Source organism: Poeciliopsis prolifica, unplaced genomic scaffold (assembly GCF_027474105.1).
Source record: "Poeciliopsis prolifica strain line A6 unplaced genomic scaffold, Auburn_PproV2 SCAFFOLD018, whole genome shotgun sequence".
NCBI lineage: Eukaryota > Metazoa > Chordata > Actinopteri > Cyprinodontiformes > Poeciliidae > Poeciliopsis > Poeciliopsis prolifica.
In genome coordinates this window covers 6,823,332-6,846,864 of record NW_026562393.1, presented here as the reverse complement: position 1 = coordinate 6,846,864, position 23,533 = coordinate 6,823,332, and the positions used below count along the sequence as shown (strand labels likewise).

Sequence of the window (23,533 nt, the reverse complement as noted above, 5' to 3'; positions counted from 1 at the left end):
TCTTCCCTCCAAGAAACCCCCACCCACCCAAACGCAAAGTAGAGGTTACTAGGGTCTCTTTGTCCTTGAAAGCTTTGGATGAGCTGAAGGACATCATTGCAAAAATAAAGAAAATGCCACTTCAGCACACACAAATAGGTTTGAAAGAAAATACTCCACCAGAAAGATTTACAAACAACTTTATATATATATATATATATATATATATATATATATATATATATATATATATATATATATATATATATATATATATATATATATAAACAAGACAACAATCCATCTACACATTTTGCACACACACACAAAAAAACAAACAGCATAATTACATCTCAAAGATGATTACATGACCTTCGTTTTGAGCAGAATATATGCTGATAGGCTGGAGGAGATTCGGAGATATGAAGAGCTACAGCAGACAGAGTATGAGCAGATTATTAATCAGCGGGTCCCTGCAGTGTTCTTTTTAATAAACATCCCTCACTCATAACATTAAACATTGAACAAATGTTGAATTTTTGATGCTGACGTCCCACGTGTAAAACTTTGGTCTAATTTATTACAAGGTATCTCAGTTGGCAGCACATCTTGCTGCACCAGAAGGACGATATTTGCTCGGCGATGTGACAGATGAGGTCACGTGTTTACTTTTACTTTTGTACGGTTGAGTTTCAGGAAACTTCACCCGTCTGCTGGTGTAATCTAGTTGTAACAGTTGTATATAGGACAGCTTTTCCGACCCAGATTCAAGCAAAAAATTATCTTAATTTCTGTTTGCATAGATTCCTTCTGTTCATACGTTTTACACCGTGCTTTCAAATAAGGAGGTGATTCTTGGTGAGTTCTGTTTGTTCTCCGGGATCAGATATTATAAATGCAACATGAATTCTTCTTCAAAGTGCAGCTAATGTACATTATCTATTTATGAATATTTTGTTGTACAAATTGAATGCGCAAAATTTGTTTCTTACAATCTTGTTTTGCAAAATCATAGCGCCAGAGCAATTAGCAAATCATGCTGTTTTGTTTTTATTTTTATTTTTTATTTTCAACCAGAAAGAAGCGCTAAGCTCATATGCAGCACATACATCTCACAGGTCAGAGACAAATTGATCATCTGATCAGAGCAACAAACTGGACCCTGAAGTCCAAAGTCTTGGACTGAAATGTTGTATTATTTGTAGAGCTACATGGAGCAGAATTCATCACACCCAACGTAACCACATCCTACCTCCACGTCAACAAACCAGGAAGAAAAGCAACATGCTTATGTTTTGTACCTTGTGCAGTACCGAACATGTGGCGGCTTTAGTGAGATAAAAATCATAAAAGAGGCAAATAAACGGTTTATTACAGCATCTGTCAGGATATTTTGACCACACAGCAGCCATGTGATGAGATTTGTGGCATTTCTGCAGCTTTTTCAGAGACACAATTGACCTCTTGGATGCTTCTCTGATTAACTCTCAACTTAATATATGTTAGTAGGCAAGAAGACTAAGACTAATCAATAAAAACAAAGAAATTTATGTTCTTGTATGCGTTTTAACATTGCTTTCTTACAGAGTTTGAGTAGAACACCATGTTTCCATACTGTAAATTTATTTCTACATTGCTTGAGTGTAGCTTATATAAAGAAATTCATTGTTTCTACTGTGTTGCTAAGTGACTTTAGCCTAAATGAGGAAAAAACTCGGAGCTAATCCCGAGAGTTAAACCCCATAACCAATTTATCCCTTGGTTATGGGGTTAATTTGAATACCATAACCAGGTTTCAATTTCTCAGGCAATATTTCAAAACTACCTTTGTATTTTTCTAATACTATGCGGCATATTAATATATTTTTTTCACTCTGAAATTAACTGAAATGTCACAAGTGCAGCTTGTCTCCAACAAGAAGTCCTTGGGCCTTTCAAGTAGAAAATTCAGCGGGAGTTACGGTTGAGTTAAATCCCCCCCACATCAAACTATTGTAGAACAGATTTAAAAAATAAAGGACTTTCTCTTTGCTTCGTCTACAAATTGATGTCAACTTGAAGACATCTGCTGACATCTAAATGTGCCAACCAACCTTTGTCTTGGGTAAACGAAGCAGGGTTTAGGGGCTATAAAATGCAACTTTCAACACATTTTCTGTGTTAACAGCGTAAAGACAAAAACAGATCAACCTTCAACAGCCACTGAAGACGTCCAGAGAGGTCTAATGTTTGGAGGGACCAAATGAAGACCAACCAGAAGGTTGGATTAACTCATTATCCTTCCATTCATTTAAGAATCTCCAAAATGTCAAACTGTTTAATTTCTCTTACATTTATATTTTCTTCCGTCATAAAGTGCCACATTGCTTTTAAACATTTCTTTATCAAATGGTCTTTGGCTTCTGCCAGTGGAAAAAAAAAAGGACGAATAATTGAAAGCCTTTAACTGTGATTACTTTGGCGACAATCAGAACTCCTGTTTCCCGTCCAGACTCAACGTGTTGGCCAAGGAGTAAATCACTCGGCTGCTCTTCGGCGAGGTCCACGTCGGCTGCTGGCAGGATGAAGTCTCTGTCCGGTAAATTTGGGCTTGGGTCTTAAACAGGCCAAAGCGCGCTGCCAGGAGGAAAAAATCCCGTCGGAAGGTGCGGGTGAAGAAGGCGTACAGGAAGGGGTTCGAACATGAGTTGATGGGGTAAAAAAGAACCAGCAGGAACTTGGCGTCTGAGACGGTGATGAGAGGGAGCTTGAGGGCGGCGGAGACAGCGAAGAAGGAGATGGGCGCCATGCAGACAAAGTTGGTGAAGATGAGGACAGCCATGCGTTGAGCCACTCGGGTGTCGGCGTGAGCAGGCGCTGACGAGGGTTTGCGGTAGGTCATGTAGATGCTGAGGTAACAACCGCAAACGCAGAAGAAAGCCAGAATATTTAGGACCAGTAGAGAAACAACGTAGACCTGGGAAATCACGGACTCCACATCCATTGGCAGGCAGATACTCACCTGTACAGAGATATTTATATATCTAAGAGATTAAATGTCTCAATGGACTTTATTCTCTAACTTATGTCACGTGTTATGAAAGGTTATTTGGAAACTATTGAAGGAAATAAACTTAAAGTTGACCTAGTTTGCCTCCTTGAACAGGTTGCGATAGACTCATTCTATATCATTCCGTTTTTTGTTTTTTTTTTTGCACAAAATCATTTTCATATAATGAGATGTTTTAGGGCCTCAAATCCAAATAAGCCACTAATAGCCATGCCTCCAACTCAATGTTTACACTCACACGTGAAAAATGGTTGCGTATACATGCATAATTATACAACCTTACATCATGGAAAAGCAAAAGTGGAGCCTCCTGCACAATCAACAAGACCGTTGAAGTGGTCTCTGAATGGTAAGTCAACAACAAAACATTTGTCTTTTCCAGCAGCCATTATACTGCGGTAAAACCAGCTGACCAAAGATGTTGGAGTTCTGCTCTGGTTGCTAGGTAATGGGCAGTTCCTGCTTTTTGAAATGTGTTAAACAGCGAGCTACCTACTTTGCTGTAGCTGCTGACACCCACTGTGGGCAGCAATGCAGCCAGCAGGGAGAAGCTCCACCCAGTTGTCATGATGATGCAGGCGTGCCTCAGGCGAAGTTTGCGGTCGAGCCGCATAGCGTTGGTGATGGTGTGCCAACGCTCCACAGTAATGGCTGTTAGTGTGAAAACTGACAGCTCACTAGCAAACACCTGTAAATCACAGTAATTTAGTATTCGAACACAGACACTGATGAGACATGACATTAATGAATTCAGGCAACATAATTGCACACACACACACACACCGTGAAAAACCCTGCAGCCTTGCAGCCGAAGCCCGTCTGCCAGTCAATGGCGTGGTTGTAGTAGCGGCCGTGAGTGAGCAAGTCGACGGTGGCGATCACTAGCAGGTAAATGCCCATGCAGAGGTCAGCGAAGGCCAAGTGGCACATGAGAAAACGAGGAACCGTCAGCTTGGAGCGACTGCCTACGTCCAGGGCAGAGGGAGAAACAAATACTTCAGCTTGAATAAAAAAAAGATTTTATGACGCAAGTTAGTTTCAGTGTTGCACCAGCTGCATTGCGTAGACGAAAACTGAGTGTCTGGACTGAAAAAGGAGACTGGAGCACCAAAATAATAAAAAAAAAAGTGCTAATTGGTGACAAGTAATTGAACGAAGTTTGTCAAACTTAATTTATGTTTGTTTGTTCAACTTGACAACTTAATAAACTTAATAAATTGATTTGCGTAGACTTGATTCGATTCCTGGTGACCTATTAACACAATATATTTAAGATGGATTGCTTGTTCTCTTTTTTCAGTGTGCAACCTGCAGCTCCAGAGGCACAAGTGGCTCTTTGGACCTTCCACAATGGCTCTTAATATCTTTGACTGAAAATGATAACGAAATGACTTTGAAAAATGATAGGACAGATGCAGGTTTTCGTTATTTCCAGGTTTTTTTTTTTTTCCTGGAATATATTGCTCTTGGATAATTGCCACTAAAAATACCAGTCAATTTTATTTTTATGTGTTTTTTTCTTATCTTTTTGATGCTTTCCTTTGTAATAAAAACTGAAACTAGGGATAGAATAATTACTATTTAAAAATGACGACATATTTTCTGGAGTTGACATTTATCAAAAATGTTGAGATGTCATTTTTCAAAAGGCCAGATAATAATTGCGGCTTTAAGTTATTTTATGTTGTTAGGCTAGAGAGCAAAAATGGTTTGCAGACCCCTGGTCCAGGCTACAGGGCGTGACGAAACTTGGTTCATTTTATGAAATACCACCTTCCTTTTGCTCTTTTTAATAACACTGTTACCAGGACAGTAAAAAGTCAAAATATTTTGGCACAAACACCTGAAAACTACTATTAATGTTTTGGGTAAACAGCCTATATCAAGTTAGTTACTTTTGAGTGGGATTTTCTTCAAAGCAGTTGGATAATGTACATTTTTCTAAAATTATTACTCTGTGCCATACTGTTGAATGCTTCTTAGTGACTTTATCATCAGTACACACACCTTAAACTGCTAAAATTGTACCAAATGAATGACAAAAGGAAATGTTTTATTTTGAAACCATATTTAGGAGCCAGAAAAGTGACCTTGCAGGACAAATTTAATGTAGTTTCTCACATAGTTTACTACACTTTTACCTAACAGCACCAGTAGAACGACTGCATTGCCAAGCAGTGCGAGGACAGAGATGATCCAGATGAGGAGCCGCAGGAAGATAGGGGACATTATGTCCTCACACGGATTAAAGTAGTTAGGTGTTGGGCTGCAGGAGACGGAGGTGGGGTTAGAGCAGTACTCCCTGAAGAAGGCCGGGATGGTTTTCGCCTCAGGGTGGCTACACTGAGAGGTCCACCTCGATCTATCGTGCAGCAACACAAAGTAAGAAAAAACATGCAGCACCTGTAGAAAAAGTATGATGCAATCGCCACCTGTTTCTGTGCACGTTTTTGAAGACGCAGCAGTGTGAAGAATACGTCAGTTTGGCTGTGTGGAGTTTTGTGTAGCGCTGTGCAATAGGAAGCTCTTTGAGGTGATAAGCAGATTCTGCTAACAGCTTCTTCAAGCCGCCAAGGATGGAGTCCGGCAGAGAGCTGACAGCCGTCTTAGAGACGTCCCTGCAAACGCAGAGAAACACAACCAGGCTTTCAGAGACAGAACCAGGTTTTCAGTTTGTTTTCACCCATAATTTGGTTTGGAATTGCTTGCCATGGTGTTAGATCTGCCAGTAATTGTTGTCAATTACTTGTTAAACGAATCCAAGCCAATTTACATAAACTACACTTAAAAACAACAAAATGACATCGCTGGTAATCTTACCAGGTATTTCTGCTCTTGTTTCTAGTGCACATGTCTTTGTGCACTTTATATCAGACAAAAATAAATTATAGGTAACTTTCAGAAAAAAATAGAAGTTTGTTTAGAACAATAATTACTTAATATATGAAAAGTTACTTGTAGATTATTTCACTTATAACAGAAAAAGTGGTTTGATATGAGTGAAAAGAATTGAAAATTCAGCCAGTACTTTTTCCTTCAATATTAAGGAATTATTTACTAAAAACAATCTTATATAGCTTGCTGAATAGTTGCAAGGTTTTTTTTTGTCTCATTTCAAATGAACTGAGATATTTTCAGCTGAAAAAAAAAACCTGATAAAATTTTGTGTTTTTTCTATGAAGATGAAATTGATAAACATCAAGAGAATAAATATAGATATTTTCACTAAAACTTAAAAGGGTTTTAGTGAAAATGTGGTGAAACATGCTTTTCTTAAATTATGGTACTTTTCTAAAAACTTAAAATTTGAAGCCATTTTATTTAAAATCTGTTAAATATAATCTACTGAATATTAGATAGATATCAATTTGAAATAAATGTCCTCATACCACAGGAATTATTCTAATTTTAGAGATGGAAAAAATGCAGGAATGATCCAGAGCAACTTGTTAAACTGTCAAGCTGCTCCCGTTTGATTGACATGTTGGACAGTAGAGGACGTGTCTCTTCTTTGGAGGTGGGAAACTCTCCCACATTGAAATTCGCTGCCTGCCTTGGCTCACAATCAAATTTTTTAACCTCCAATTTTAACCTCCATCCAGATTTCTGTTTGAAATAGAATGCTGACAGACTGTCGCCTGCTTTGACTGTAAACGGCGGTGCTGACGAGGGTGAAAGATGAAGGCACGAGATAAGAGGGGATGTCATGCTTACAGCACCACCAACCCACTGGATCCCACAAAGGCATCGGGGCTGATGTGAGCAAGCTGCTTGTTTCCACTCAGGAGCCTGGAAACGAGTTAAAAGCAGATAAATTAGACGTGAAAGTTGAAATTGCGTGCTTGTAGCTGTGCGTCGGTCTGTGACTCACAATCTGTACATCTTTGTTCTGTTGAAGGCGTCACTCGCCACCTCCTTGATGCCATTTCTGGTGAGCCGTCTGTCATCAGAAAGAGAAGCCAAATCTCAGTCACATGGCTCAGGCGGTGAAAATTTATCCGAGCTGCCGATGCCAAACTTGCTGTTCGCACTTCCTTTGTTCCCACAAACTAAAGCTGCGCGGCTGCAGACTTTCAGCTAAATAGTTAGTCAGTGACTACTGCTCTTTCCTCTTTTCTTTTCTTCTGTTCAACAGAAGGGGTGATAAATTCGTTGGTGAGATTATGAAACCTGAGTCCTAAGGGCATCCAATTCATCCAACAGAAGAGTAACGGGAAGGAAGCTCAAAACAAAAACACAAACTTGTAATTTGTGATTATTCTTTGCATCCACCTGCGACATTTTGTATTGCTTCATAACCATTCTGAATTATTCTCTGTTTTTCTTCTTCTCTGGTCGTCTTTATAATATTGTGGTCATTTTGGGTTAATTTTTTAATGATCATATATTTTTTCTGCTCTGCATCCACAGAAGCTGAACCAATTGAGGAGAAGCAGCTTTCAGCATCTATGCTCCACAAATCTGGAACAAACTTCCAGAAAACAGCTGAAACACAGACTTCCTTTAAATCTGTTTAGAGTTGAATTTGAAATGTAATCAATTACAAATGATAGCACTTGACTCAATGTAATGTTTTGAATGTTGCTTCTATGTTGCATGACTTTGTGTTTTTCTGTTTGTTCTGATGTAAAGCACTTTGAAATGCCTGGCTGCTGAAATGCGCCATACAAATAAAATTTGATTGATCGCCTGGTCGATTTTCCTGGTTTGAGAATTGAATTTTAAAAATGCTGCATTTCTTCAGAACCATTCTGCATCTTTTTGTAATCCTTGTTTCCTTTGCAACTGCACCAAGACGACTACCTTGGCTTCTTCTGAACATTTTATAACCACTTTTGGCTTTTAGAGAAACAGCAAATTAAGTGCCAGAGTGTTTATTGGCCAGCCGCAGAGGCTCGTTGATGTTCCCGCAGCTATTTGGAGCCAGAAAAATGTCACATTTTTCATTTGTGTAATTTGAACACTTTTTATGTTGTTGTATGCCTGATACACAGAAACTCTAAATCCAAACATGTATGTATTAAGACTATGACAGACATGCAAACCTGCCATGAGAGGTCAAAGTATATTTATGTTTTAGAATGGAATAGTCAAAGTTCAGATATATACGCGCAATTAAAAATGCTTTCATGTGTCCGTCTAATCTGAGCTGTAACTGAAAATGTGATTCTACAAAGTACTGATTCATGGGAGCTTAAAATACATTGATGCAAATATATATTTATGTGTAAAAAATGTTCCACTTCACAATTGTGACTACAATATTTGTCATTTCTCACATAAAGTCCCTACGGAATACGTTGGTCTTTGGTTGTGATGTGAAAAAATAACAAAAAATTAAGAAGTTAGGAAAACTTTTGCAATGTGATTTAAAACAGCTTTGATTGAGTTTATCTACAAATTACTGGAAATATTTGTAGAAAACTCTCCAATGGAAGACACTTAATTTCATGACATTTCTGCACTTATTTTGTAAAACCACAAATGCAGCAAGTTGCCTTCTTTCCTGTTTCTTCTTCTGAATAAAAATTGTCACATGCTTTTAGATGATAAATGTAATATATTATGTTATATTTCATTCTAACTGTCACAAACAACTGGTGTTTGGGGTGCTGGCGATATTTTTTCCCTGTTTGTAATTCACAGAAATATACATAAATATGGATGGCTCGTCCTCTGAATGCATGAATAATTTCTTATTTAAACATGTTAGAGTATTTAGATGCCATTTGCTTGTTAAACCGACCTTTCTGTTTCTATTAATTTAGAAACAGACGCTCCAAGTTTAGTTTTTGCAAGAACTAAACATGTGCTGTCGCTTAGTAGAGCCATCCCTATGAGGTGCATGCATGCAAAAGGAAGAAGGAAGCAGTCAGAGGGAAAGAAGATGATTATCTTACATTTCAGTGATTGGTTTTGTGCAGAGGCCTCTGAAGGCATTGGCAGGGACAGTTTCTATGTTGATGTTGTCCTGGAGGTCACTGTGCAACACAAAGGGCAAAAGACATATGGAAAATAATAAGTCCTGTGTGTTTAGCACAAATTGATCTGGAATGAATTTGTGTGTGTCTATTCTAAATAGACACACACGTGTGCGTGTGTGTGCGTGTTTGTGTGTGTGTGTGTGTGTGTGATGTCCTCAGGCCATGTGCTTTAATTCAATGTGCCTATAAATTCAGATCCATGTGGAAAGGATGGTGTGTGGGTGTTTTGTGCTCTTGCGGGTCATTTCCATCATACGCTGACACCTACAACAGAAAATCTCGGGCTGCAGACTGGATCTTGGAGAGATCTGGAAAAATTCGCAGCCCAGTGTTGGAGATAGTTCTGTGGAAACACGACAGCCAAATGTTACTTCCTTCACTTTGTAACCAACAGGCAAGCAGGCGATACGTGAGAATGAAACCGGGCACGACATAGCAAACATACCAACAATGGAGACCCTTCAAAAATATGTCACAGTGAAAGGAAAATAAACTGAGCTTCAGTCTGAAACTATTAGCGTTAATAGAAATTTAATGCTTATAAATGCACCGTTACTGTTAATGTGAATTTTGCAAAGAGCTGCATGGACTGCAATAAATATTAAATAAAGATTTAACACTAAGTAGTATTTGTCTACTCTTTATTCAGTGCAGCACAAACACAGTAGTTGCACTGTGATGAATTCATTAAGAAGCTACAGCTAAATACTTTCATTATCAGAAAAGAAGACATTTTCTAGACCAATTTTTATCTTAATGAAACTTTTTAAAAATAGATTAAGATGGAAATAGTTAGATTTACTTTGTGTTAATTTAGTTCTGTGCTGTAGCCGGACAGACTGCTCTTTATTAAGGATGTATGTTTGCAAAGAACACATAGATACTTTTGATATGTTTAATTATTTCTCTGTTTATCAAACTTTATATCAAGTTTGACTTTGACCTCAAGCGCTCAGATACGTAACTTTAGAGGAAATAAAATGAGGACAAATGAAGACTATGTACATGTATTTGCAGACAGTTTTTCTTTGGAGGATTGTTGTGCAAATATGCTTATTCTGTTTTGTAGCAGAGGAGCTGATTAATGAGGCAATAAGGTGTTTATTGTGTTCTTTAGAGAGACAGCCTCTGGGAAAAAATGTGTCTTTGCTGTCTGATGTTTTTACAAATAGTGCTTCGTCGAGCCACGCTTAAGATAAACATCTAAACAGCTTGTGGAGGTATTGATGCTAGTTGTGCAAGAGAAGATGCTCACCATGACATTTGGTGACTTTTACCTACATTGTTAAATCTCACAGGTTTTTCTAATGTTCTGCAATCCTTGTGCAAATTCTCAGAAAGATTAAATTACCTTTGATTCCTTTGCGGGGAAAAAATAAACAGATGTAGTTTTAATATGTATGAATCAAACCCTAAAACACACAGCAGAAATGATGAAACCAGAAAAACAACAAGAAAAGTTATAAATTATTGAAGCAACACAGGCCAGGTGTGAGGTTTGACAAAGTCTGATGTGCAGAGAAAACAAGGCCAAGAGGATCTGAAGCAAACTGGGGAACAGACAGCAGAAAATACTGGAGTACATGAAGCAAAAACAAAATACACTAGCCAGGATGGTATTCATAAGAAGAGGGAGCTAAAATATAAGGACAGATCTAGTACTAGGTTTGGAGAACCAGACAAATCTGAAACACTACAACCCAACGCATAAGTAAAGAAACCTGCAGATTTTTCTCAAACTGTTCTCCATTTTTTTTAAATGCATTTGACATGATGGACCTCTCTTCATTCTGCTCTCTTCACAATGTTCTCCTGGATAAAATGTAGTGCAACAGACTGTCGTTACAAGTCATGTAATTAATACAAACACACGCTGAAAATAGAAAAACGGCGATCCAATTAAGTTTATCCATGTAAATATATTACTTTCATTAGTTGTCATGTTAGACAAATGTAAAAAAAAAAAGTAGGTTTAACAAACTTAATTTAACACACGTAATAAGTTAATTCAAGTTGGAGCTTCATTCTCTTTTGTTCAGTGCAGTTTAATCCATCATCTAAAAATGAAAGAAACATGGCACAGCTGGCAGAAGATGGAGCAGCTAAGATGCTCAAAGTTGCTCTGGAGGAGATGCAGCTATCTGCACTTCAGGTTGGAGAATCTGAAAACAGGCCAAATGTTAGTTGTGCTCAGCACAAATCTGGTCTGAATGGAGGATAAACCAACAGTCCTAACAACTAGCATCTGCAGTTTGCCTCCAGCCATGTCAGCATCACAACAAACAAGTTTCACACAAAACTCCTTGTGTGGCATTTGATGTTAGTGGTTAAAAGGGCCAAAGTTTGAAAATGTTTGAGGCACCAGGCAAATGTACACTCACACATACAAAAAAATATATGGATGGGTTCGATAGAATAAGTTATGTATGAGTCAGACCCAGACCACAGAAAGGTTTTATTTGCAATCACAAAAAGGTATGCAATGATTGACAGCCTCTTCTTGGGATCAGCTTTCAAGTCAGACTCCAGTAGAGATGATTTCCCTAGATTACTGGATATCTGGGCTCCTCAGAGATGTCACTTATTTAAAGGGAAAAGTCATTTTACTGGGGATTGTTGCACCTGCAGGACCAAGTAGAGGTGGACTCTATGCACAGGAAACCTGGGATAACAATGTCGCAGAGTGAGGAAGCTCTGGTAGCATTGTAAGCTCGCATGCCCCAGTCCAATGATCAGGATCCACCTTGAGGAGGTGAGTGGGTCATTTACCTTTGATCCAAAACTCAGCAGTCAGGAGAAAAGTCCAGGTCAGCCACATTGAGGGTCAAAAAGCAAGAGAAAATCCAGAATTCAGGTGTATGTGGCAGAAGTCAGAGCAAAGGCAAAGAAACTCACAAAGCAGCAGCACAGGTGGCAGCAATCAGGCAGCCAATAGGGGTGGGAGGGGCAGAGCAGGAGAGCAGCGTGTAACATTGAAATCATGACAGTTGGACAATATTATGAGTTGTTACTCCAAAAGTGCTTGACCTTTTTGAGGCTCTTTCCATGAATATTTGTGCAAGCCAGATGCCAGAGACTGTGCTTAAAGTCCAAGCTTTGTTGCAGTGTGGGCTTGTTTTCTAATGACATCAGCGTTTCAGTGTTTTAAAGCTTCCTTTACAATGTATATTTGCAACTCATATTTACCCATTTCTCCAACCAACTCAGTCTGAAACAAATGGAAGATGAATGGAGGATAAATTTAAGCATCGAGCGACCATTGCATAATTTCTGACACAAATCTGAGCAACAAACAAGCTGAAATTAAGAAAAAAGATGTTCAAGACGTTGATTTATGTCTTGATGCTGTGCTAAGGCGCCCTTGTTTAGACAAACAGTTTAAAAATATATTTTTGTCACCACACAGAGTCGAGTTTTTGTGTCCCAGTTTTCACAAAATGGGCCAAGCTGAACGATACAGATGATAGAATCCCTGAGAGACTAAAACAGTGAGCAATGAATCATATAATTGGCTACTTGGAGATTGTTTCAAAATATAAAAACAATTCAATTACTTGGAAACTATTAGTGTTACAACCATGGAGTTCGGGGTGAATAAAACTGTGGGAAAATCTAATTTGATGGTTGGATGTTTGACGCCTGATTTGCCATCAGGGGGATCCGAGCTAATTAAATAATCATGGATTTGGTTGTGTGGGTCCTCAGAAGTAGGCTTGTCAACCATGACCTACTTTGAACTCACAATTAGTTCAAAAAAATAAAAAAACACAGACAGAGTCTGAGAACACTCACAGACGCCGAAGGTTCACGATGTTCCTGAAAGCATCTGGATGAATGGATCTCAGGTGTTTGGATTTGGTTATCTCTCTGAAAGAAGCAATTTGTCAATTCCACACTTAAAAAAAGAAAAAAAAAATCTAATATATCAAAACTAACTGTCTGATGGACCCACATGTCAGTGAGCTCTGGGAGATCGGAGAAAGCGAAAGCTTCTATCGTCTCTAAAGAGAGATTTTCAGAAATGCAGCTGAAAAAAGGAGAAGAACATGACATGTTTAAAAATAAGCCTCTCTGGGCCTCATTTGCACTTATTGTTAAACATGTTTTGCTTCCATTATTGTGACACGTGCAGTCGTGGAGACACTCCTCAGAGTTTCTGGTTCTTCTTGTTCCGGGACAAAGACTAAACACACGACTGTTTTGGAGCAAACGGGATGCACACCAGGTGAGGAAATGTGAATACTCACACGTCAGAGAGCCGAGGCAGACCGGCAAAGGCAGATGCATCGATGCTCTGCAGGACGTTGTTCTGCAGGATGAAACTAAGATGGGAAGCGACAGAAAGGAAATAAATATATTAATAAATAGAAAGTGAAGTATTATTTTTTAATGGATATTTGGGGGATGGCTTCCCAGACTGGTTCCATTAACATAATCCACAATCTTAGAAATGTATTTCCTTTAATTACAATATGATGTAAAAAATCAAATTTGTTATGTTTTGGATTAGAACCTCACATAATATTATCAATAAAACACATTTGTAAGGTTTTGGGGGGGGTTGTAGTTTGGGGAATAAAGTAATTCCTCACCCTTTTGATGGTCCATAAAATAACAAAATCTATTTAAATAAAAAAAAGCAAAAGAGGCCAGTTAAAATAACACATTCTGAGGTGAATTAAACTGCTAAAAAATAAAACAGGAATCCTATACAGATTTTGATGGTTCATGGGAAAAATTTGATTCCCAAGGCAACACAGACTGTCCATTCACATATTGTCACCTTCCTAGAATAAGGAGTGATGCAAGTCATTTTTTTACCAAAAGATAATTTAGGCAAAAAAAAAAAAAAAACTTTTGGAAAAAATGACTGAAGCCATTATTTTAGGTTTTAGTGACGACATAATTATGAAGCAAACACCAAAGGTGAAGACATGATGAACGAATCTAGCCAAAATAATAATAAAAAAACACTTCCCCTTATTCAACCATCATTACCAGCAAATGCATCACATTTATCCTGTGATCGTTTTTCTTCATCAGGTTTATTTTGAATCATTTTTACTCTCATCATTTCAGTGCAGTGCGTTATTCTGACACGTAGTTTTCTTTGTTTTAACATTTAAATGATTACGTTTTTGGTCTTCCTCAGGTTTGTGCATCAAATGAAAATTATGAGCAACAAACTCACAGCTTTCTGAGGTGATGCAGGTTGGCGAAGGAACGCTGCTGAATCTCTCTGACCTGCGTCTGCTTCACTTCCCTACAACACAGAGAAAAAAAACTAAATATCTGGGGAATTATAGTGAAATGCAGTTGAGTACATTTATATATTTTTTTTCCAGTAAACAGAACACATAACAAAAAACATGGATGAACTTCACAAGAGCATCTTGGCCAAAATGACAGCAGTAAAGTACAAATGCATCAGTCATCAAACGTCACCAAACTGAGAAACATATTTTAAGAAGTTAAATGACTTAAATTAGTGAGCTGCTGGATTATAACTAAACCATATTGTTATGGTTTGATCATTTCTTTGTTTATTTATGTTTGAAAGGGCTTGCCATACTCTATTTATGTGGAACATATTGTTAGAAAACTGTTGCCAAATAGGCTAATTCCTTTAGATTTAATCTTTCTCTTTTTTCTTGTGTCCTGTTTTCATGTTTCCACTTTGGTTTGTCTCACTAATGAACACAGCTCCCTTTGTGTTAATTATTCACCTTCCCTCTGTCTCCCGGCTTTGCTTTCCTTCATAGCTGTTCCAAATTCCTGCTCCAGCACACCTGAGTCAAAAGGCTGAATTACCGCCGTGGCATGTCAGCACGTTTCATCAAAACCTGGTTATTAACCAGACTTTTTATTCAGCTGTGTTGGTGCAGGGATGCATCTGAAAGTTGCATGTCAGGGGGATGTAAAGTATGAAGAAACATGGAACTCAAAATCTCTCTAAAAATGTAAAAATTCAGGTATATTCATGGGGTTTTCATTCTTTTCAATGTATTTAAACTCTCTTAAATTCTTAACTTTGTGCATTTTACAGTTTATAGTAAAATTCTGTAAAATGAAACGGAGCAAATTTGTGAATTTGCAGATTTTATTTATTTTTTTGCAACATGTTCCTCCATGGGTAATTTCAGAGGAAACAATGAAGGAGGAAAAATAATGAGATTCTCATTTTGACAAACAAACGTCTTTGCACTAATGATGTGTGTGGGAGAAGCGGAACAGGTTTTATCTGGACTTCCCTACTGAAATGGCCATCAGTAGCTGCATAACTGTGAAAATCACAACTCTTCCTGAGCCTTGAGCTTTGCCCAGATGAGAACATACACACACACACACAAGAGCCTGGGACTTCACTTCTCCGGGGATCAGTTGATACTTTTGCCAGAGAAGAATGTCCTTGTGATGTGGATGTTTACGTGTCAGCAGTATTTCTGTGTGTGGGATGAGGTGCAGTTGAATCGTTTCATGTTTATTCATGTGCTTCAGATGATTTTTTTTTTTTTTTTTCAAATCTTTAAATTGAGCTTCAACTAGCCCGGTTGAAAACCCCCAATTTTTCTCTTTTTTAAGGGTCAAACACGAGACGGCATCGTTTCGGCTTAAGAGAAACTTGTGGTTTGAATTCTGCTAAAGAAACTTTTTGTTTTTTGTGCCCACATCGCTGCACCTTGCTGAAAAAAACTGTACTCTAACATTTTGGTTAGATGTCTGGCAGACGATTAGGGCCATCAAGGTCATGAGAGAAATCAAAATTTGATTTATTTCATGTTTATTTATTTATAAAATCTATTTAGTAAAGATGTGATGTGAGTTCAAGGACTTTTGGTCTAGTTTCTCGTGCAAGTATCTCTCTAGAAATGGGAGCTTGTTTTAAGTCAATAACTCCTTAATATTAATTAAGAAGTATTAGTTCTACTGGCTTGTGACTTCATTCATTACAAGACATTTTATCTATGTAATAAATAAAATAATCTGCAGGTGGATCTTTTTCATCAATATCAAGGAATTATGGACTTAAGCTCCTATATGTTGCTGAAAAGTTATTGAGAACTTAAGATTTATGTTATCTTAAGTAGGGCTTAAATGATTAATTGCATTTATGAAATAATTAATTTAGTAGTTGATTAATCTGTAACAAGTATGGAGACTCAAAAGAAAAGGCAGTTTACTGAAAAAACCCCCAATATATTCAGAGCAGTAATTAAGCGCATTTTTATATAAAAGCATCCTTTGTCTATAAATGTTTCATCGAAACATCAAGCTTCACCTGATTCAAATTCACTTAAGGAATGCTATGTTATTGTTTTTTAAGCACTAAATGTTTATTTTTATACTTAAAGTGATCTGAATTTTTTATTTTCATGTCTCAATATATTTCTAATATTCTATAAGAAAGGCTTAAATGAAAAATCAGAAACATTTGCCAATTTCGTGATCCAATGAACAGATTAGTCAATTGCTAAAATAATCATTAGTTGCAGGCCTAATTTCAAGTGTGCTAAGTTATTTGCACTAGAAACTAGACCAAAAAAACTGCAAGATTGTGTATTTTTGCAGTCACTGAGGCCCTAGAGTTCAAACTAGGGATGCTCCGATCAGGTTTTTTGCTACCGATTCCGATAACGATCACCCTTAGGCCGACCTCTGCAGATCACCGATCTTTGCAGATCGCCTGGATTGACTGTTGATTTTTTGCATTTGGTATAAATGCTACTTATGTGATCTGGCAATAAATTAACCTAATTTAGACTATGTTTTTGAAATGCCATGAGAGATTTGTCGTGTTGATGCATTTTGACGTGGTGATTTTCGGCTGCAGAATGCCAATGTCCCCATTCACTCTCAGAGCGTTGTAGATGCACACAACTGGACTTGTTGCGGTGCAACTACAACGCCCAGCTGCCCACGCTGCAAAGTGAGATAATCGGCATCAAGAGTCGGTGATCTGCAATCACCGATCATACACCTTTTCGCGGAAATCGGCCGATTATGATCGGTAGCCGATCGATCGGCACACCTCTAGTTCAAACAAGATGCAATCAATATACATTACAATGATCCAAAAAAGAGTGTAATAATAGCTGCATGAGAGGAACCCGAGATATGAGGTGGAAACCAATTATCTGTCCCTACAAAATCTGTAGTACAGATAATTGGTATCTGTAAGGTCACAGATACCAATTATCTGTGTCCTTACAGACAGATAATTGTCTGTAAGGACACAGATACAGTTTAGTATCTGTATTTACTAAACTGAGCTGGGAGATGCCTCCGAGCAACGAAACAAGCAAATCTACTCAAAACAATTGATCCTCATTGTTTTGGGCTCGGTGATTCTGTTTTATTATTTCCACCAAACTTCTACTTGTGATTTAGAAAGTCAATCACACTCCTTGAACTTTATTCACAATAAACTTTTCTTATTTTTGTTTACCGGTAGTTTAGTTTCTTTGGGGACAAACTCTGACGTGGATCAAAAAGTAAACTCTTGTCCTAGGTCTGAGTTCGGTTGAGGTGAACTCTGGTGCGGTCCGATTGCAGACCGGAGAACGCTCCAAAAATAGGAAGCGGACTATGGCGCACGGCATTCTGGGTAAATGGAACCAAAACAAAAAAAGAGAAGCCGTACATCTTCTAATATCTGACATTTTTGTTTGTATTTTCGAAGAAGGAAGTTGCACTCATGTCTTCTTCTGACGTTTAGATGTATTTTACTTCAGTTTCTTGCTGCAGCGAGGAGGCGAAGAGGTTTTTCAAAGGGTTTGGTCCGTTTGACACGAGGCAGTGTGAAAGCAAACCACACCAGCGGAAAATGTAACAGATGCTGCAGGTTTGGTTCCCAATAAATCTGAGTCTACCGAACCGCCAGGTGTGAAAAAAGGCTTGGCTATAAACTAAAAACAAACAAAATGGTGGAAGTTCTGGAGGGAGAAATCCGATTCTTAAGTGTTGAGATGTATGGCCCGTTAATTGGTGTCTCTCTTTAAAACTAATGCTGTTTGCTTCCCTCACATGACAAAGTAAGCTAAATATTGCTGTTCTTTCTAAGTATTTTGGCAGGCATCGTTAAAAACGTAGTTGTCTGGTCACAGGTGCAGACCTGTGAGCAGACCTCTCTTCTCCCTGTTGTACCAAAAAAACCAAGTTTTTTCTCTCCCTGATCTCTGATGGTTGAAACATACAAAGTCGCATTGTATCCAGGCATGCAGAGAGAAACGCCAGGAGCTACTACAGATTTAAGCAAGCGGCAAACACGGTGACTCAATGGTTTCAGACTCAAGTGTTTATTTGCGGTGAATGCTTTAAGCTGGTGCTGCAGAGTGGTGCTGCAGCAGGTCAAACAAGTATTGCATGTAATCCTTGACTCAGTTAATGCTTAATTACACCAACTTAGGAACGTTCAGTGCAAGATTTAGCCAAAGGAAAGCAGTGAGGTTTGGATGAATCTAAATGAATATGCACATAGAAAAGATGGGAGTGTGTAAATATTGCATAATCCCTCAGTATTTAATGATGAGCTGGTGGTGAAGGGAGTGTGTTTTATACAAAGTGTCTTGAGAGGTTTTCACTCGTTCAAAGAATAATATGAGTTTCAGTCGATATAAAAAGCAAATGGAGTTTTGATCATTGTGTAGCTTGAGGGCAAACTTTTAATATTTTTGTGGAAAATACCTTATGAGTTATTACATTACATACATGCTATATATATATTTTTTTTACATGTTGCATTGCAATCACCAACTTCACTGTATTTTGATGAGATTTTATGTGATAGGTCTGGAGCAAAAGGAAAACTATATAAGGTTTTACGTTTCCTTGTACATGAAGTGTTGCTGTTTAAACTTTTTAAATCATACATAAAATACGATCAATCTCTGTGGGCAATTAAAGATTTATATGGATAAATCTGATCTGTAAAGGCCTCAGAGATTTGTACAGAGGAGGAGCTGCAGAGATTCACAGCTCAGGTGGGAAAAGCCTAATCAGACATTTCTGTAAGAAAGGAATAAGATATAAGAAGCTCAATTTCTATCTTGATGGGAAAATTAAGTAAATATCATCCTGTTTAGAATCCTGGGAGAAAACTTGCACGAGGTTGTGAAAGACTTGAGAGAGAAATGGTTTATATTCATGCATATCTATGTGTCAGAATGGTTCAGACCTACCCTGCAAAAACTAAATTGGTTCAGTAACTTTTCTAGCAACATGTAGGAACTTCTTTTGAGTAAGATATTCCTTAATAATAAAGAAATAGCTCCACCGGCTGATTATTTCACTCATAAAATGATATTTTTTTCCCATGTGATAAGGGAAATAATTTGTACTTCCTTATGAACATTAAGTAATTATTTACTTATGACTCATATCTTGCCAAAAGGTTACTTATAAGTTAGTTTTGTCTTATTTCAAGTGAATAAAAATAATTGTGGCTCTTAAAGCTAAGATTTTGTTTTTGCTGATTAAGTCTAACTTAATCATCAGTTTTCAATCATCGGTCAAACTGACGATTAAAGAATGCTCCATCCAGTCTGGCTGAGTTTGAGCGATTTTGTTTCGAAGCTGTTGGAAACATGTTTCGATAAAGTTGCACCTGCAATTGCAGAGAAAGTGGTTCTGAAAAGTATTGATTCACAGAGAGGAGGAGGATGGACACAAATACATGTCACACTTTCCGTATTTTAGTTTTGAGAAACTTTTTTTCTTCTGTCCAGTGACACTCCACTTTAGTTTGTGTGTCTTCTCCAAATGTTTGGTTGAGTTGCATTAGAAACACTTGAAGTGTGACAATGTTTTTCACTGAAACCAACAATGATGCTTAAAAAAATCCTAACACTGCACAACATGAACATGTTTTCTGACAGTTATTGCAAGACAAAACATTAAAGATGGAAACTGGAAATAGAGGCTGCTTTATTTTAGAAAACTAATTGAGCTGAGAAAGATGTTGATCAATCACATTGATGTTTCCAAGAAGAAAACTCATTTACATATTGAATCAGAGCCAAGGACGCAAAGAGCTACTCAATACTCCAAATCTTTTTTTCCTTTTTGCGTTGCTGTTCTTGAGGAAGACTTTTAGCTCCATCACTTCATGCAGACAACAGATTATGTCCAAAATTAGTAGCTGCATCCATGTGTGTTCTTATGAGTGTGTGTATGTTTACTCACAGGCACCAGGTGTTGCTGGAAATGTTAGGAGGAATCGCTCTGGCTCCAAATCCCACCGTGTGGCATGAGTTTTGGATCAGTTCTGGAAAACCGGCTCCATTTCCGTGTTTAAGGTCCGTTTCAGAGCCAGGCATGGAAGCTGCTGCCGTCTTTATCATCAGCATGATCAATACGTTTGCCATCATCCTTTCAAACCGATGTTTTTACAAAAAGCAAATCCTTCTTTGTGTCTTTAGCTCATGTAAACCTACATGTACGCAGGCCCTCAGAACCCACACTCCAAGTTTTTTGCTCGTTCGTTTGTCTTTCTCCACAGGTTGGAGGAGAGAAAGAAATGTGAGGCGTTTTGATGTTTTCTTCCAGCGGTGAATGCCGGGGGTGTGTTAAAAACTTCAAGGGTGGATGAGACTGGAGGAGGTCCCTTCTTGGATTTGTGCATGTGTCTTCTGTGTGTAGTGTCTACAAAATACCACAACAAGGCACACGGCAGAGATTTTGCACTTTGCTCGAGTGCTCTAACCTCACCAGAAATCTGGTTTCACTCGTTTGTTATGTTGCGAGCGTGAAAAAGCAGACACACGACACCAGGAAGCTGTTTGAGCTTCAGAAGTACATTGTTGTGGCGGTGATGCACAGTTTACGACTGTTTGGGTTTCTTATCATTAAAAAGATTAGTGAGAAATCAGATCTCAGCAAACATTTATTAGTCTGAACTTGTTGTGACTTCATACATGAACAGCACCGTGTAAAAAGATTCTCACCAACTAAAGCGATGGAGCAACAACACAAACTGCATAAATGTAAAGACAAAGGAAAATAGATTTTTTTTTAACAAGCTTTTTTATGAAATGTATGCATCTGATTGACACCGTCACCTAAATCAGCACAAACTTTGTAATCACAGCTGAAAGTATTTTGCAGGTTGAGAGCGTTTGAGACTCAACTGAGACTCAGGTTTAAGACTTGACTTGGACTCCTGTTTTCTGACTTGAGTCTTAGTAAAAGATTTTTTCCTCTGTTCTGAAATATGAAGGAAAGCTGGCATGTCGGCTACAGACGGCAGCTTCTCTGCATGTTATTATAGGATGGTGATCACTTGTAATAATCTGCTCTTGTTATCTGCATCTTCATATTAATCACCTTAAACTAACTGCAACTTAACAAAGAAACTGATTGGAAACAAAAAAGTACAAATACAATCACTTTTTTTTTATTAATTAATGAATTTTTTTTAAACACCTCATTAAAAAACAGTGCTTGTTAGCAAATAGCAGCCACTGCCTGCATGAATCCATCATCTCATCCCAGATTTGGCATATAATGTGTTTGTGTTTCTTGTTACACTATAGGTGCATATATTATAAATCTGCTTGATCAATTAAAACCAATCCCTAGTGGCTGACTAGAAAAAGGTCCACATTTCTTCAAAGGAGAAAGACTGTGTTCAAGTCAAAAAAGATCATTTCTAGTTTCCTGTTCTGGAAACTAGAAATCGTACCATCACTGGTGTGGTGATGGTACGATGGTTTAATTTTAAAATTAAGTTCAAAACTACATTGCATAGTATTTTATGAAACAATTAACATTCTCTAAGTATCAGATATATTTGCTCGCTAGGTGTATCTTTATGCTAAGCTTTTGTTTCATTTTTTAAATTTTCTCATGTCCAGTTCGATCTCTTCATGGAGACGTCTGATTCTCTCAGCCTTTTTCTTCTGATCAGTTCTTCTGGTTTTCTTTGTCTTTTCCTCTCCTGGTCTTTCCAGCAGACTCTCTGCACTTTGGTCCTCTACAATCCAAAATATGGCGATTTTGGCGTTTTGCAAAATGTTCCAGTTTATTAATTTACTCAAAACATTGCACATGGTAATCAATTATTACTTGTATTTGTTGAACAGTATGAATTGTCGCATCACTCATCTGTGGCAAAACTGCAGAGTTTAAAATGTGAATCTATGGTGATTTTAAAAAGAATCAAACGTGTCCCAGATTTGTAGCTGACTCCCGTCTTTTTATTTTTGCTGCGAAATTGAACATAACTTGTAAATTTAGGGTGAAATCTAAACTGGAATTCAAGGTGCCTATGTTGAAATCTGCAACATGGCAGCAATTAAAAAAAAAATTGTAATCAACATTTTTGCACACACTGAAAAAAATCTTTTTAGACACAAATTTTTCTGCTTCACAACAGGAATTATGAGCGAAAATACTTTGCATCCATTTTTAAATCCAATAAGGTGGCAATAACATTTTTGAAGTTCCATTTCTTTTCTTACGACCTGCAGTAATCAGTTTGTTTGCGTACATGCAGTAAACATAAAAGTTGCCCTTTCTTCACCTGTAGATTACATCTTTTTCTTTCTTAAATCTGTGAAAATGAAGAGAATTAAATTCTTTTTCCTCTCCTCTTCATTTCAATTTCACATTTGTTGCAAATGATTTTCAAAACTTGACAATGGACCTTTTATTTTGTCCTGATGGGCTCTTCAGATGCTTGCAAGGACGCCCTGCATTCACAAGCTAACAATATTGCAAGCACACTCGCATGGCATCGGTTTATTGACATTTGCTACTCTTACATTTTCGGCTGTCCATGTTAGTTGCTAACAATATGCAGCTATAAAGGTGTTTGAGTGCTGTTCTATGGGAGCTCTGAAAGAAAAGAGATCTTTATGATTTATTCCTCAGCACGGAGGAAAAATTCAGCCTTGAGCTCCTGACATGAACCCCCCCCCCCCCCCACACACACACACACGCAGATAAGCGCAGATAGACACAGATCTCTGCTCCCACAGTTGGTTCTTTACACACAAAAAGGCAAAAAAAAAAAAAAAAAAGAAAGAAGCAGAAACAGTGTAGCTGCAGAAAGGAATGCAAATGAAAGATGAAATTTGTGGAATGTTCTTATATAGGTATGCATGGTATTTTACACGTTTGCAGATTGATCTGTTGCTGATTGCTTCACACCTGTGCAGAGGAGGTTGATGAATGCCTCTGCTGCCCCCTCCTCAGATATCCTGCTGAATGCATTGAAAGCAGACTATTTTCACAGATGTATTTTGACTATGAAACAGGTGTTTCAGGGTTCTGTCTTCCGTTCACGTCTCAATGTGTCTCCAACTAGTCAAAATGCACAATACCTTCAGAGTAGTTGTGGTTCTGTTGTATCTGCAGACTGACTCAAAACCTGAGGTCTGTCTGCATGTGAATATGTACAATTTATGTGCATCAACTCTGAGGGTTATGAACAGAAAACTTGTTTGGATGTTATATATCGCTTTGGCGCGAGGATGCGATAAATCAGGGCAGCTGACGCTGTGACTGAGTAAGATCCAGTCTA

The 23,533-nt window shown here is 37.9% G+C and overlaps 1 protein-coding gene across 3 annotated transcripts; it reads right to left on the bottom strand.

The window, feature by feature from the left end:
• Positions 1-1,328: 1,328 nt before the first annotated feature.
• fshr (follicle stimulating hormone receptor) lies at positions 1,329-20,534 on the bottom strand. Of its 3 annotated transcripts, none has more exons than XM_055043145.1 (14): positions 20,194-20,534; positions 14,204-14,275; positions 13,260-13,334; positions 12,965-13,039; positions 12,805-12,879; positions 9,281-9,355; positions 8,929-9,009; positions 6,900-6,968; positions 6,743-6,817; positions 5,461-5,646; positions 5,170-5,390; positions 3,812-3,993; positions 3,525-3,716; positions 1,329-2,980 (listed from the first exon to the last, which is right to left on the bottom strand). In XM_055043145.1, the coding sequence occupies exons 1-14, from the start codon at positions 20,376-20,378 to the stop codon at positions 2,447-2,449; spliced, it is 2,097 nt and encodes a 698-aa protein (XP_054899120.1). In that variant the 5' UTR covers positions 20,379-20,534; the 3' UTR covers positions 1,329-2,446. The 3 variants fall into 3 exon arrangements, with proteins under 3 accessions (XP_054899120.1, XP_054899121.1, XP_054899122.1); XM_055043146.1 differs by having other exon boundaries at positions 5,170-5,294; XM_055043147.1 differs by having other exon boundaries at positions 2,492-2,867.
• Between the last annotated feature and the right edge of the window lie 2,999 nt (positions 20,535-23,533).